Here is a 16,305-nt window from a genome sequence, read left to right on the forward strand (position 1 = left end):
TTTTTTTGTTTGTTATCACTGAATTATACAGATACATTGCGTTTACTAAAGCAGATTTCTTCTTCTTCTTTAAGTTCCATCTTCTGTCGAAGGTTGAACTCTAAAAGGTTCTGCACTACTGCATTCAAACCATTCCCTTAAGTTTTTAAGCCAGGATATTCTTCGTCTTTCCACATTTCGCTTTCCTCGGATTTTGCCTTGCATACTAAGTTGTAATAATGCGTATTTTTGCCCTCTCATCACATGTCCTAAGTACTCAAGTTTTCGTCTTTTGATAGTTAATATTATTTCCGCCCCATTTCCTATCATTCTAGTTACTTCCACGTTTGACATTCTTTGAATCCATGATATTCGTAGGATTCTTCTGTAACATCAAAATTCAACGGCGGCCAACTTATTCAGATGGACTTGTTTTAGTGTCCACGCTTCCAAGCCATAAAGAAGAGTAGAGAACACGTAACATCGAAGCATTCTCAGGCGTAGTTCTAACCTTATATCCCGTCAACAAAGAAACTTTTTAAGTTTAATGAATGATGCACGTGCTATTTCAATGCGTTTCCTAATTTCTTTGGTTTGGTCTACATCTGATGTTATACATGTTCCTAAGTATTTATAGTTATTAACACTCTCAATCGCAGTATCTTCAATAGTCAATTGGATATTTGCATGTGCAGATTTAGTAATGATCATGCATTTAGTTTTCTTTAAATTTATCTTCAGTCCGTACTCATGACAGCGTTCATTAAGGCGTTGCATTACGTTCTGTAAATCATTGTTGTTATTCGTCATTATTACTGTATCGTCTGCAAAACGTAAGTTATTCAGCAGATTTGCCGATATTATATTCTATTATGGCACATGGTTTAGATTTTATGCCACTTCGAGTATGACTACTGTAACTTGATCTATATGTTTAGTGGTTAATAACAAAACTCAGTTATTTTTAAGACTGGAGAATGCCTTTAAGAAAAATTTGTTATAGCAGTGTCCTGCCGATTAGCGCTATAAAATTTATAACTGTTTTATCGACTTTTTTTTTTCATTTAAATTTTACGATTTTTAAACCGTTGATCTACATGTTTACTTGTACACCAAGAAAAATCTGTGTAGCGGATAAAATAAAACATTTTACTAATCTTGTTTATTTTTTACAGTATATATTCAGTGTAACGACGAAATGACAGCCGAAATCATACTCAACTACGAATCTGCTCTTCAAACTTTGGCGTACTGTTCGAAATCACCGGTAAACGAAACCGCGCCACCTGGTTGTACCATAATCACCGTTTCCGATAAGTGCGAAGTCAATTTACTATTAAAAGGTCTCATCGAGCCGTCTAAGGAAATATCTAAGATCCAGAAAAAGTTAGACTTCCTACAGACGACGAGAGAACGGCTGAACAAAACCATGGAAGCTCCCGATTACGAATCGAAGGTGCCAGTAGACGTGAGACACTCCAACGAAGACAAACTTGGCCAGACGAGCGCAGAAATTAGCCGGCTAGAGGCGGCGCTCAGTTCGCTGAGATTAATGTAAAGTTTTTTATACCGTTTTGTATGAAGCTTGTTAATGTTTTAATTTATTTCTAGCATAATGAACAATGGTGCACAAAGAATACTGTATTTTATTTAAACCTACTACAATACAGACCAAAAATGACTAATTTTGTACAAATAATTTGTATTAAATACTTAAAACATTCTAACACTTCATGTACACTTGAGACCTGCAGCTTTACCCGTACGTCAACGCTGAAGGCATACAAAATGAACTTCAAATAACAATGTGCTGGTAATCTTAGCATGATAAATTGATTCCAACGCTTCTACAACGGTTCGACAGCTTTATTGTAGAAGCATTTGTCTTTTCCGCTAAAATATAGCTCAGTACTTCATCAGTAATCGCTAAGAGCTAGATTTGAAGCATACGGTGCAATGTCTTGCTGATAATACTTGTTTCTGTTTCATCTGTTGCAATTTTCTCGAGCCAATATTGGATGGGCAAAGTGGGACGGTACAAAAACCGGCCGGGTTAACAGCCGGCCAGTCACTGATCTGATGAATAGCAGCAGGTACGTAGTTGAAACGGGTAGTAAAAACGAAAGGTCGAAATATTGTGAGAAAATATTACTCTGAGCATTTAAATCATGATACCGTGGATCCATTTTCTTAATCCGTGATTTGCTATGAAGTATTATCGTATAAAAGTATGCTTAAGGATACCATTGGAGAATATTTAGCCTTACTATCGATTAAAGATGCTTTAGGATCATCATTTGAAGAAAAATATCTAAACAAAATTGGGCACATAGCAGTAAGAATTGGCAAGACGACTGATTGAGAGAGAATGAATTAATCTGAAGTACTGTTTTTGTGTTTTATATATTTTACTTTACTTTATCGTGTCCGGACATGCCATTCATAAAATTTCGGCCCAGTATCGGACTACGTCGGTTCCATCTTGTGGCGAGCCACAAATCTTCGAGGGTACATCGATGAGGACAGTTTCTGCATGTAAGAAGATGTTCCATATTCTGTGTTTCTCCACAGTCACAGTTCACATCATCTTGGTCTATTTTCCCGATTTTGTCATGTTTGATTTTACTGGAGCGACCCCCGTTCTTATCCTATTCATAGTTTTCCACGTTTTAAAGTCTAGGGACTGGCCGGTTCATTGAACCTGGAAAGAGGAAAATACTCAGGTGGTTCATCCTGCACTGTTTCAAGGAAGCTTTTCCTGGATTTTTGTCGCTTTCGTGGTGTTCGAGCTTTGTATAGGGCAAGCCACCCGTCCGCGATCTGTTTAATTTTCTTTACCCCGTTACTATCCTGCATGTCTCATTTAGCGCAGTATCAACTTATCTGGTGTGGGCAGATCTGCCCCAAACGGCCTGTGCCGTTGTTCTTAAAACGCCAGGACGTGCGACCCATTTACTTCCCGTTAGCTTTCTGAGTTTCCTGTTCCTAGTTGTTACTTTCCCTCTCATTTTTATGCAATGTTGTCTGTAGGTGGGGGACCGGTCCAGAGGGACTCCAAGATGTATAGGTTGGTTTGTGTGTTCTAATGTATTACCATTCCACGCAATTTGGAGTTTTCGCTTGGCTTCCTTTGCGCGAAGGTGGAACGCGCAGACTTGGGTCTCAGGGAATTCTGCAGGTAGTACGCTGTCATTGTTTTTAAGGCAGTTTAGAGTTTCTCCTCCACTTCTTCAAAACTAATTCCTTGAGCACATATTGCAAGATCGTCAGCATAGAGGAAGTGCTTGGTTTCGGTCGGCGTCGTTTGTGTATTGAAGAGCATTGGTGCTAAAACACTTCCCTGTGGGAGGCCGTTTTTTTTAACTCTTACTTACTTACTTTACCCTCCAGCATAACGAAAAAACGTCTGTTTTGCAGTAAGGAATATAGGACCTTACCCAGATGGTGGTCATTAAAAGTGACGTATTTGCGGAGCAAGTGTTAACGTTAGTGGAATGCCACGAACTTTACTAAAAAGTGTAAAACTTTTGGTTGGTGTATGTAAAAAGTTGTAGCTTCCTCTTCTATGTGCCTCCGATGTAAACGTTCATAAAAAAACATATTTCTTTGCTTAAAAACATGCGGGAACTATTTTATTTTCACATGCGAGATACACTGATGCATTCTTTGTGCAATTTTGTTCAAACAAAACATAATTATATTATATGTTCACTCGTGGCTATATAACTGATATTTTGTCAAAATTATAATGTTTAAAATTGCTGCAGGCAGCAATTGTTTAGTAATTCAACGTTTTGAGCTATACAGCCATGTTTTAATAATATATTTATATATAAGTTGCTGTAGTAGGATGACATCCGCGTTCACTGAAACCACTTTTCAATTTTTATACTAAATAATAGTCCCAGTATTCTACCCATACCAAAAATGTATCCCTTCATAACTGACACAATGCTGAAATAAATATTTATACACAGTAGTTGTTTTATTTTGGACAGGCATTCTTTGCGGGGGTTAGCAACTAACGCATTTGATCAGATGGGAAACTAATCGATATCTTAAAAATATCGATCGTAAGGATATAAGACTAAATCTTATTTATCAAAAACGATTTGTTTTGAATTTTTGCAAGTGTTTTCGGAGCACATATTAGAAGAAATTGTAAAACAAATTCATTGTGGCAAATATTATTCAATCAGTGTTGACTCTACGCCTGATATAACACGTACAGATCAACTGACATTCATTATTAGGTATTGCTCGGACACCAGAACACCTATCGAGAGGTTCATACAGTTTTTAGACAACACTGGTCACAAAGCCGAAGATATGGAAGCCAGCATTGTAAAAATTTTGTCCAACCTGAATATAAATATCAATGACTGTAGGGGAAAATCGTATGACAATGCGAATAACATGTCTGGCGTTTATAGCAGTCTCCAAGCCCGAATAAAATCTAGGAATATTTTGGTAAAATACGTACCATGTGCCGCCCATTCCCTAAATTTGATTGTGCAACATGCAGCAGAATGCACTATGTACTTCTTTTTTTTAGTTGCTGAAGAAATTTATGCTTCAACTTACAGGTTGAAACGACTCACTGATCTATTGAAAAATTGTGGTCATACAACATTTTTGTCGCAAAAAGAGTTAATGTGACTCGGTGGTCAGGACGATTTAATGCATTAAAAGCTCTTAATTTATGCCATCAAGATATAAAGCAAGCACTTTTAGAGTTATCCTCTAAGGACGACAAGAAGATGCCAGTTCGCTGTCAAGCAAACAATTTACACGAAAAGATGGCTACGTTAGAATTTGGTATTTATGTTGCCTTTTGGTTCGAAGTAAGTACTGACCTAGCGAGTAAATCTTTACAAAGCGCAAATATGGACTTACATACATGTTCGTCTTTGTATAGCTCATTACAACATTTTTACGAGTCTCTTCGTGATAAATGTAATTATTTGAACAAAAGGGGCAGCTTTTATCACAACACACGGAATACAGCAAAGAAATTAGAAGCCGCAAAAGAAAATTACAGTTTGACGAAGCAGATACAGAAGAGATCCTTACACCGCAAAATAAGATTAGAACCCAAGTGCTGTATAAAACAATTGATTATTTGGCAAATAATTTGAAATCTAGAGGAAAAGCTTATGTAGATCTTGCCATCACTGTCTCATTTTTATTTTCTCTACCTCTTTCCGAGGATAACGTGATTTCAGAAAAAGTGTCGGTATTAGTGAATATTTATTCGAATGACTTGGATACATCTCTAGCAAGTGAGTGTATTCAATTAAAACATTTTATAATGTCACTACTAGGCCAAGTTGAGTATAAAAATCCAACTCACAGTGCTACTTTTGTGATGGAGCTTTTGCATAAAAATAATATAATTGCAACCTTCCCAAACGTAGAAATAGCACTAAGAATCTTCTTATCGTTGATGGCTACTAATGCAACTGGTGAAAGATCATTTTCCACTTTTTAAAACGGGTCAAAAATTATTTAAGAAATACGATGACGGAAGAAACATTAAATTCGTTCGCTGTTTTAAATATTAATAATGATCTGCTTACAAAATTAGATTTTAATAAAATCATCGACCTGTTTGTAAGTAGGAAGTCCAGGAAAATTCGTTTGTAAATAATTATGTTAATTTACTTTTTAAGTTGGGAGTTTGTGTCTTCTTTGTATATTTGTAATAAATTACCTAATAATATTAAAATAGTTTTAATGGATTGTTAACCTAAAACGCATCTATACACTGGAGAGGGGCGGTATAGTATGACTTAGCCCCCGGCGGTCCATGAGCTAAATCCGGCACTGGATACGACCAAAGAACTGTTCAATTCTAGAGTAAACAGTACTAGAGAGTCGCTGATGGGGATTAATTTCATCGACCTGAGATATTCGTACAGCGAGTCGTCTCCATGTCCACATTCAAAAGCGTTTATGCGTCGTCTATCTGATTTAATGACGGTCTATGTATCGCATGTATAGTAAAATATGGAAAAGACCAAAGTTAAAACGTGTCTCTACTTGTTTACCTATAGTAATGTGACGATCACGCCATACCCCGTTTAGTTCAGTCATTGCTGCTCTTGCTAGTTGAATGCACCTTCAAAGTTCATGTTCACAACTGCCTGTGTTGTTAACTAAAACTCTGATGATCCATGATTTTAGTTTTGTTGTAATTAACCATGAGTCCAAACTTAGTACTTTACAATATATCTATATATCACAATAAAATTTTGGACTTATGATTAAAAAAAAGATGAAGAATATGAGATTAATTTTTAATACTGTTTGACTAATGGTGCCCTTTATGTCATGGTGCAAAAAAGACACAGTACCTACAGAATAGAAATTCATTTAAGCTGGCACATCTTGTGAACATAAACAGTAAACATTTACGGAATGATAGAGAAGACAATAATAAAATGAAAAAGCACTGCAAAAGAATCTTTTATTCAAATTTTAATATTAATGTAGAAATTAAACAAAATTCAGTATAAAAATATTTAAAAACACACATTTTTGTTGATTATTTCCCTTTCTTGTTTTTCCTGTAGTAGGTTGGTGGGGCTTTCCTTTTTAATGAACTGTCCCCAAAATTAAACTTTTGCTGTATTTCTGTTACTATGTCCTCAAGAACGCCATCCAATACGGTATTATCTACTTGGACATCATTAACTGGCTCTGGAAATGTTCCTAATAGTTTGGCTTTGACATAGGCCTTTTTCTTTTGCAACGAGATGTCCGGTAACATTTTGGGATTAAAATCAAATGTTAGTTGGTCAACTAACTTTTTTATGGCAAGTTTTCTCTTGTCGTCTACTTCTTCTTCAGGAAACGTTGCTTTGAAAGGCAATACTATTTCATTTCCAAATGGTAGCCGTTTTTCTAAAAAAAAAATAAAAGGAATAAATCAATATAAGATGCATATGAATGTACATGTAACTCAAATTGTGCCTCTATATCTCAATATTGTAACTCTATATCATAGGAACAGCAAATTTAAAGGATTCTTTTTGATTTTTTGATCATTTCTTAGATTTTCAACACATACATAAACAAAACTTATAGGGCATCTACGATTTGTATGTCCAACCATGTTTACTTTCAAAATATGACAAATAAACCTTTTTCATAAAATCCATAATGTTTCTTTGGTGTTTTTTAATCACAAACTCACCACAAATGTAACAAAAACTATCAACAGAGCTTTTACAACCATGATTAGACATCATACAGAGCACATTGTACTGGACAGATGAAACAGAGATTAGTTTGACAGTAAACAAAACATCAGCTTTTAGCCAAAGTGTTTTAGCAATGCTACCAATCCATTACATCTATTTTTTAATTATATTTTAACTATATAAAAGCTGTTCAGTTCTTTATGAAAGCATCATTTTAATAAATTTATGATTTCTATAAGATATAAGAAAATGGTAGGAATACAACTTAGTAAATATTATATCTGAATTCAGTACCCTATAAGGACATAAGGATAAGGTATTTCTAGTAAAAAAGTTTGTCATCGTTGGCTTGTGTATTCTCTTGGGGTAGACCAAGGAAGACCAAGAGAATTTGGGTACCTTCACCAGCTCTCAGCAGCTGCCTTTAAGTACAAAGTGGCTTCATGATTGTAACTAGTGGCTTACAACCAGCAGACAAAAACCTTCTGATGCATTTGTCTTTACATTTCTTATTTATATATTACCAGATATTACCTTTACACCAGATTTTTGTGTGATTCTTTGTAAGGGATAAATGACAAGGAACTGCCACATAACACCCCCAAATCTCTTACTTTAGTCACTCTTGAGACAAGGCTTGTATTAATGTGATAGTCAAGCACATTATTTTTAGATTTGCTAAAGAATATAACAAAACACATTATGGTGTACCACGCATGTCTAAGCAACTGCTGAGTTCATCCAGTGGTTAAGAAAATTTAACAGCAGCTAACTTCCAGCGGCTTATCATTAAGGCAGCTAAACGCTACCACCTAGTCAGCTGTCAGCCACTGAAGTCTTCTGAATGTACCACTTGTGTTTATCTGTGTAAAATATGGGTAAAGTTTGTGAAAAACTGAAGGAAATACCCAATTTTTATACTGCCAAAAAACGATTTCAAATTTAGCTGTTAACATTTTTCGAATCTTATTTAAATGTAAGATTAAAGTAACAAAAAGGTAATCAAATATGAATACATGTTTGTTAAAAAGAAAATATTAAGTTAAAAAAATTACCTAAGAACATCTGCTGTCCATTAGCTATGATAGGGATAAGCTCAACATATCTAGGTCTGTCAGGCTGATTATTTTTTGAAAAACAAACCAAAACTTTCTTTGAATGTACACAGTGATCCCAGAATTTATTAAAGAATGGCAAAGTCTCCGTTGGATCCACTTTAATCAGGTGAGAAGAAAAGAACATATGACCCAAACCAATTTGCCTGTCTCCAATATAGGCTAGAGTAAGACCCTTGGGAGTTACATTATCCCTCAAACTCTCCTTCTCCAGAGAATCGAACCTCATATGATCTAGGTTTGGATCGCTAGACCTGATTTTAAAGTATACTGGTTCATTACTAGGAGCATTTGTATTAATTACTTTTTTTCCATCTTTTGTCATGAATGAATTATACAGCTGTATGTTTGTAGTAAAAGAGAATCTTTTACATTTCAAAAAGCGTTCAGGATCATCTCGAAAAGGATAGAAAAGTACTTGATATTCATTGATAGCCACCATTATTAAAGAAGACAATTTTTCTGTTAATCCCTCTGTATCAGTACAGATTTCTTCTCGTTTTGGATTACCAATAATACTGAATAATTCATTATAAAAAAAATTGTACTTAAAATCTTGTATTGTAGGAATAACCTGAAACTCAATTTGACTGGCTGCAAAAGTTTTTATTTCATTGAAGGCTGTAAACCTAGCAGTTTTGTCAGTTACAGGTTTGTCATCATTGCTCAAATAAATCAGGGATCTTTTATAAAAAACAGACTTTATTTCGTGGAATACTTTCTTGCAAGTAAGAAAAAATGATGAAAGATTTAAAACAGTTTTTCTTTGGTACTGTGTGATCAAATCAGCATCTGTCTGTTTACATTTTTCTTGTAGTAACTTAATAGTATCCAATACACTTTGACTAAAACTGATTAAAGGCGTATCAGCACCCGCTAAAACAACAGCAAAGGGACTCCAAGATCGGGTATCTTTTTTGAAAATCAAGGTTTCCATAACTTCTGCCAAGGCTTCAAGGCACATACGAAACGGCATTTTTCCATTTTCGCCTTTTTTAAACATGCATGAGTGCGTGTCAATCGCCACTACTACATAAGACGGTTTGAAAGAGGGGCTAAATATTTCACTATCGCCTTCCTCGTAGTCACTCTCATGTTCTCCTTCAGCTTCATACATCTAAAATATAAAATTTAATGTATTAGTAAGGAAGGTTGTTTTATAAAAACCAATAAGTACTTACCTTATCGTTTTTATCGACTCAATTCGATAGATAATTTTACTTCTACGCTTTCAAGTTGGTTCCTCCCGGCACCCAGCAGTTATTATTGACAGACAGAATGACTGATTGATGTGATAACATGTCACTGTCACTTTTGTTTGGCGTCGAATATCAGAGATCAGAGATTGATTGAACGATAAGTTGTCATTCTTCGTTTTTATTGTTTGTATAATATAATTTGTGTGGGAATTGCAGCCCTGAAAAAATTTAATATTGAATGCTCATTGACATAAAATTAAAAATTCATTTTACTTGTCTCATTGGGGTTTTTACCTTAGACAAGGAAAGAGAGTTTTTACCGCAATAAGTTTTTCAGATGTATAAGACCAATACGCCTACTATTTAATCACGATCCTTTCAGTGCCGAATTTCTTGTCATATTCCCATCATATTCCTGGCCAATGTGTTTAGTTTTAGGTGCCTGAAACTCGTCTTTTCCTTTTCTCGTCTGCTGCCAAAGAAATATCTCTGCTGTTTAACATACGTCCAATTTACACCTGGCATTCAGCGATCAAGCAACGTAAATGTTTTTGAGGACTTGAAAATAGTAGGATTTGTTAGTAGAACAGACTTCTAGTTATAGAACTTTCATTTTAATAGTTGAGAAGCAGCCTTAGGAGGAGCAAAAGATTTATTTCAACCAAAACATGATCACCATTAACTGTAGACCCTTAAAAATATTGTTTTCCTTGTCGTGTCATGATCATAACGATTAAGACGATTTATTTTCATTAATTAAACAGCTCTATATTTTTTTAATCTTTTCTTCACTTCATGCGCCAAATTTTAGTAATTTTGGGTTGAAGATTATTTTATTAATTATAGTTTTTATGATATACAGAGGGTATGACATATTTTTTTTAAACATTGAGAGATAAAACACAATTTTTTATGTTAAACTACTATCATAGTTGTAGATTTGAATTACTTTAAATGGGGGCTATGTTCCAATTAATTATAAAATGTTTTTGAGGTTGCTAGGGTGTTCCTTGTCCCTGAAATTTCCGGTGCACGCTTAATAAATGTATTCTTAGCGTTAGTATATCTGCAAATTATGGAGATTGAGAATAATCTACAATTGATAATTTGTTTTCAACGTCTACAAATATTTTACTAATTTCTTTAGCATTTTGATGTATTATATTAATCTTCGATTGAAGATTATCGCTAAAAGCTTTTAAGATTACCTTTAAATTGGCATAAGTTTCGATATAAGGGCAGTAGTTGATTCCCAAGGCGAAGAACTCCATGATTTTGTACAGAAGTGAAGGAAAAATGTAAAGAAAAGAAAAAAGCTTAGGGGAAGTATGCCTATGATGGCATACCTAACTTCACCTCTCGTTTTTTTTTATTAAAATACATGATCATATTTGTTACAATTTTTTTTTCTAGTTCAGTTGAATATGTACCAATTAAGCTGGACATATAAAGCTCAAAGGGAATGTGGATTTTTATATTAAAAAGATGAAATATCAGAAATGTCAAGTGTGCCATCATAGGCACATTCCTTGCCTATGATGGCATGGCTGCACAGTATAGAAAAAAATATGTTTTAGTGGAATTTTCACATTTTATTCAAAGAGAACAATAATACAACAAATAAAAAAGTAACACACATTAAAACAATTAAGAACATAAATCACAATAAAATATCTTACATTTTTTATCGACCCCAGCGCATTCAGAGTGACACCAGGATTGGCACTCCTTACATTTAATCCAGCATTCTTTCGACTTTGAGAGGGAATACAGGCCATTATAATACAAGCAAGCGACGTCGGAATCATCATCTTCAAAATTTTCGTTATCGCTCGCGGATTCCTGTTCCTTCTCATCATTTCTCTCTATCCCTTCTTTTGCCATTCGGTATAATGTTCGTTTTTCAGGAAAAGTGTCATCCACAGATTTCCGTTCTAATCCACTGTTTTACGTAGCTTTTCCTTTAGGTTCTATCTTCTGTTTTATTTGTCGTTTAAATTTGTTTGCCAGTTTTCTTCGTTCTACATTTTCTTTTTCAACAACCTTATCTTTCAATTCTTGAATTTCAGGGATTGAATTTATTACCCCTGTTTTTCCACGCTCCTTTTGTTGTTTTGTGTTTGACTGCGAAACACTTGGAATGGGTGATAAATCTTGGATTGTTATGTGAAGAATATCCTGTTGAGTATTTTCTAGAAGGACCCGTTGACAGTCTTTAGGTGGGTGATTTTGTCCATTTTCTAGGTTTTCTTCTAGATTATAATCTGGATTGTTTAGATGGATGTTTTGACTTCGATCTTGATTGCTCTCTATAGGTTTATCTGTAACCAATGATGGAGCGAACATCCATTCCTCAAAAATATCAGGATTAAAAGGTTAAATCCGTTTTTGCAAAGGCATTTACGGCATTAGCAGGAGTAGCACTTTTAAGATAAGCTGTTTTAAACAACCTAGCAACTTGAAAGTGCGTAACGAGTCTTCCAGGATTTTGTTTTAACCAATTTTGAATCTCTTGGTTATAATGGGTTTGTAGTGGACTAAAAAAGCCCACGTCAAGTGGCTGCATCCGGTGGGAACAGTGTGGTGGAAAGCAGAGAAGTACAATACCATTCTCTTTTGCAACTTGTAAGACTTCCAGTCCCTTATGACTACTGTGGCCATCTAACAATAATAATATTTTGTTCTCATTCGAAGCTTTGGTATAGTGAATAAAATGTTTAAGCCATTGAACAAAAATGTCTGAAGACATCCACCCTTTCTCCTGGCAAAAAGCAACAATTCCCGGTGAGGCAGCGTCCATTAATTCATTTTTGAACCTTTTTCTGGAAAAAATATTAAACTATTAAATAAACAATTGCATTCATTGAAAATACAACTGTTAAATGCTGACCTCGTTCCGCACTGCTCAGTGGTCCAACTTGTTTCCGTCCCTTGGTTGCAAACACTATTTGAGGCCTTGTTTGAACAGTTCTAAGACCTGATTCATCAACGTTGAATATATTTTCGGATTGAAAATTGTATGTATCTAAAACTTTCGCTAAAGAGATAAAATATGCTTTAATATTGTTCTTATTAAATGCTTGTGCTCGCGCGAGAGATGTATTTTCTGGTGTTCTAAGTGAAATGGTACTATTTCTTTTTAAAAAACCCCTCACCCACTTCCACCCAGCAAGACGAGTCGTTTTGTTAAATTTGTGTTTGATGTTATTTCTTTCAGCAAGTTCGAAAACTAATCGTCTCAAATTTAGCGTTGTGAGACCAAAAATTCTTGTTTCCATCAATCACTTGAGTAGCTAACTCTTGCTCAAGATGAGGAGGTAGTGTAATTCTTCGGCCACCCAAATCTCCTTTTCTTCCACCGGAGTTGTTTACAAAACGTCTACGGAGTGTCATAACCGGAACATTAAAAGTTTTGGAAGCCAACAGCCATACCATCTTCTTTTCTTGGATGTGTTGAATTGCCATATTCATGTTCTCTTCCGACCACTCCTGCCTATGTTTCTTGGTAGACGCCATATTAACAAAGGCCCTGCAACAAAACAAAGCCTTTATATCTGGTATCAGGAGATATTCGACTGTTTAAGGTATAACTAGATAACGACAATCCAATTTTTAAGTATTGTACTAAACCTTTAAGGATATTTCAGATATACACATAAATTTACTATTGAAGATTTTGTGCGATTTGAAAGCTCCAAATTTGTTTAAAAAACCCTACAAAATGGTATTGTTTATCTACTTTTACCTTAATATAAGTAAAAAGTTGAGTTTTTGAAATGTTTGCAATTATTATTCATTTTTATTTGATGGCATATGACATGTGCACATGATGGCATACTGTGCGTTCATTGGAACACATCTGCTATGCCGTCATAGGCAAGTACACATCAGATTTAAAGCAGAGCGTTATCTTCTAGCACCACAATGACAGAAGTTAAAATGCATTGCCTACTGAAGCTTAATACTAATCAAAATTGCATACTTACTTTGGATATTTTAACTCCAGACGAGAAGCGGCAAAAAACTGTTTGTGTTGACGTGCACTATAATAGTTCAACACTCAACAAATCACACTTTCCGTTACAGACTTATCTGTGGAACTAATAAGTGTTTGTTACTTTACCGTTGCAAATAAACACTGTCTATTCGCATGCCTATGCAGCCGATATCGTTCGAAAGGATACGATTTACAAATTACACGTGGTATGCCATCAAAGGCAGCATGCCGTCATAGGAATATTTCCCCTACCTGAAATACATGTCAACCAAAACACAAAAGGCATACCATGATTACAAGACAATTAGAAACGAAACACATTCACTTGTAAGAAAAATAAAAAATGATCACTGGTAACGCTTTTCGAAAGAAATGGAACATGATTTTTACGGCCTGCAAAAGGAAATATGGCGCTTCATAAGAGATCAAAGTGTCAAAGAACGGAGTTAAAGGAACTAATAGAAACAAAACACATAGAAAAGAATACGTGGATTGACTACCTAAAAAAGCTCTATGCAGAGGAAGAACAAACGACGCTAGAACCGGAAACACCAGAAATTACCACAAATGAAGAACTTAATATAAATGTACATACTTGAAAACCTGAAGAGCCGAAAAGCAGCAGGTAAAGACAGGATGCCAAACAGAGACAAATGGCATTAAACATCAAACATTAGCACTATACGAAATAAAGCTAAAGAAGCTCACAACGACGTATTATTGTATAAATCCCACAGCGATACTCGAAGGGTATTAAGTGATGAACAAGAAATATTACTTAAAAATTACATAATGCAGCAAAATGTGTTACATAAAGTCTACAAAAGACGGTGAGGCAACTGGCTTACGAACTCTGTTTCTTCTTCTTCCTTTGCCCTATCCGTTTCGGACGTTGGCTATTAACAAGGCTATTTTGACTTTGTTTACGGCACCTCTGAACAGTTCGGTCGATGTTAGTCCGAACCATTGTCGCAGGTTATGCATCCATGAGTGTCGTCTTCTTCCCGGTCCCCTCCTACTGTCGATTCTTCCTTGGACTATTAACTGTAGCAGCCGGTACTTAGTATGCCTCATGACATGTCCGAAGTACTCAAGCTTCCGTTTCTTTACGGTGAAGATTATTTCTTTGCTTTTGCCTATTCTCTGCATTACTTCCACGTTAGTGATGTGGTCTGTCCAGGATATCCGAAGAATACGGCGATATATCCACAGCTCAAAGGATTCTAGTTTCTTCAGGGTGGCTTCCGTTGTGGTCCATACCTCTGCTCCATAGAACAAGACCGGGAAGACATAACACTTGACCAGTCTTAATTTTAGTTCCAATGAGATTTTGCTTGTGAACCACTTTTTCAAATTGTTGAACGCGTTTCGTGTTTTTCAATTCGTGGTATTATTTCTGTTGACTGGTCCCATTTTGTGTTGACTGTGGTTCCAAGGTATGTGTATGTCTCCACTTGTTCTATTTTTCGGTTGTTTAATGTCAATTGCATCGGAGGTTGTTGTGTTCTGCTGATGAGCATGCATTTAGTTTTGGTTGTATTGAGTTCTATTTGTGGAATTCTGTTTGTAGAACAAAATTCATATACCTCAAAAATGTGAAGAAATGAAGTCTACTGAACTCATGGTTTGAGAAAGAGACATCCCGAACTGAGTATCCGCCAATCGGAAGGTTGAAACTTATCCAGGGCTACATCATTTAATCGCTGTAATGTGGATGCATTTTTTCGAAAATAAGAGAAAGTTTTGAAACGTTTTGATGGATTTTCTGAAGGCACACGCATTTTCAATTTAGAAGAAACATCAACCACAGCTGTACAAAAGTCATCAAAGATACTTGTATCAAGGGGAATAAAACCAATCAATAAAATGACAAGCGGCGAAGGTGGTATATTGGTTACAACATGCTGAACTTCAACAAGTTTGTAAGGGTGCGTTCATTACGGACACCATCGCATGGTATCCTCGCCTAGATCATAGCACTGACAGTAAGTGAACGCTCGCATTTAAAATAATCATCATCATCATTGGCTTTTACAACTCTTCGTGAGTTTTTGCCGCGTTTACTATTGCCTTCCATTGATTCCGATCCTGTGCTATTATTTCCCATGGCCTTACTTCCATCTTCTCCAGGTCTTCCCTGACTGCGTCTTTCCACCTTTTTCTAGGCCTTCCTGTCGATCTTCTACCATCTGGTCTTTCCCAAAATACATTGCTAATCAGTCTGTCGTCATCACTCCGTACCACGCGGCCTGCCCATCTTAATCTATTGGCTTTTATGTATCACGATGTTTCCTTTCCCGAAGAGAGTCTCTATTTCATTGTTGTATCTGCTCCTCCATTCATTTGTCACGCTGTCCCTGCAAGGACCATATATAATTCGCAGGATTTTGCGTTCCCATACTAATAGCTTATTGATTTCTTTCTTTCTCAATGTCCATGTTTCACTTCCATATGTCACTGCTGGTCGTATTATGTTTTTGTACATTTGGATTTTGGCACGCCTTGAGAGAAGCTTTGACCTCATTAGATGTTGAATGGCAAAGAATGATTTATTCCCCGCCAGTATTCGTATTTCAACCTCCCGTTCTCCTGTGTTTTCACTGGTAATTGTTGCTCCTAGGTATTTGAATTCTTTGACCACCTCAAAATTATGATCGTTTATGGTAATGTTTTGTCTTATTCGCTGTCGTTCCTTTTTTGATACGACCATGTATTTAGTTTTTTCTTCGTTTATTTTCAGGCCTACGCTTAGTGTTGCTTCTTCAAAGTTCGATACTATATCCTTAACTTCCAGTGTTGTCTGTGCTACT

At 35.6% G+C, this 16,305-nt stretch overlaps 2 protein-coding genes across 2 annotated transcripts in view; one reads left to right on the forward strand and one right to left on the reverse strand.

The window, feature by feature from the left end:
• ValRS (Valyl-tRNA synthetase) overlaps positions 1-3,955 on the forward strand; it is a 29,723-nt gene extending 25,768 nt beyond the window's left edge. Inside the window, exon 14 of the mRNA XM_072545112.1 lies at positions 1,155-3,955. Within this exon, the coding sequence (XP_072401213.1) occupies positions 1,155-1,537 (383 nt within the window). The 3' untranslated portion in view covers positions 1,538-3,955. The remainder of the gene's footprint in view (positions 1-1,154) is intronic.
• A 2,476-nt stretch (positions 3,956-6,431) lies between these two features.
• On the reverse strand, positions 6,432-9,632 carry LOC140451356 (uncharacterized). The gene is made up of 3 exons (XM_072545106.1): positions 9,481-9,632; positions 8,240-9,416; positions 6,432-6,885 (listed from the first exon to the last, which is right to left on the reverse strand). Exons 2-3 carry the CDS (start codon positions 9,414-9,416, stop codon positions 6,527-6,529), a joined length of 1,536 nt encoding a protein of 511 aa, XP_072401207.1. The 5' UTR covers positions 9,481-9,632; the 3' UTR covers positions 6,432-6,526.
• Between the last annotated feature and the right edge of the window lie 6,673 nt (positions 9,633-16,305).

Source organism: Diabrotica undecimpunctata, chromosome 9 (assembly GCF_040954645.1).
Source record: "Diabrotica undecimpunctata isolate CICGRU chromosome 9, icDiaUnde3, whole genome shotgun sequence".
Classification (NCBI taxonomy): domain Eukaryota; kingdom Metazoa; phylum Arthropoda; class Insecta; order Coleoptera; family Chrysomelidae; genus Diabrotica; species Diabrotica undecimpunctata.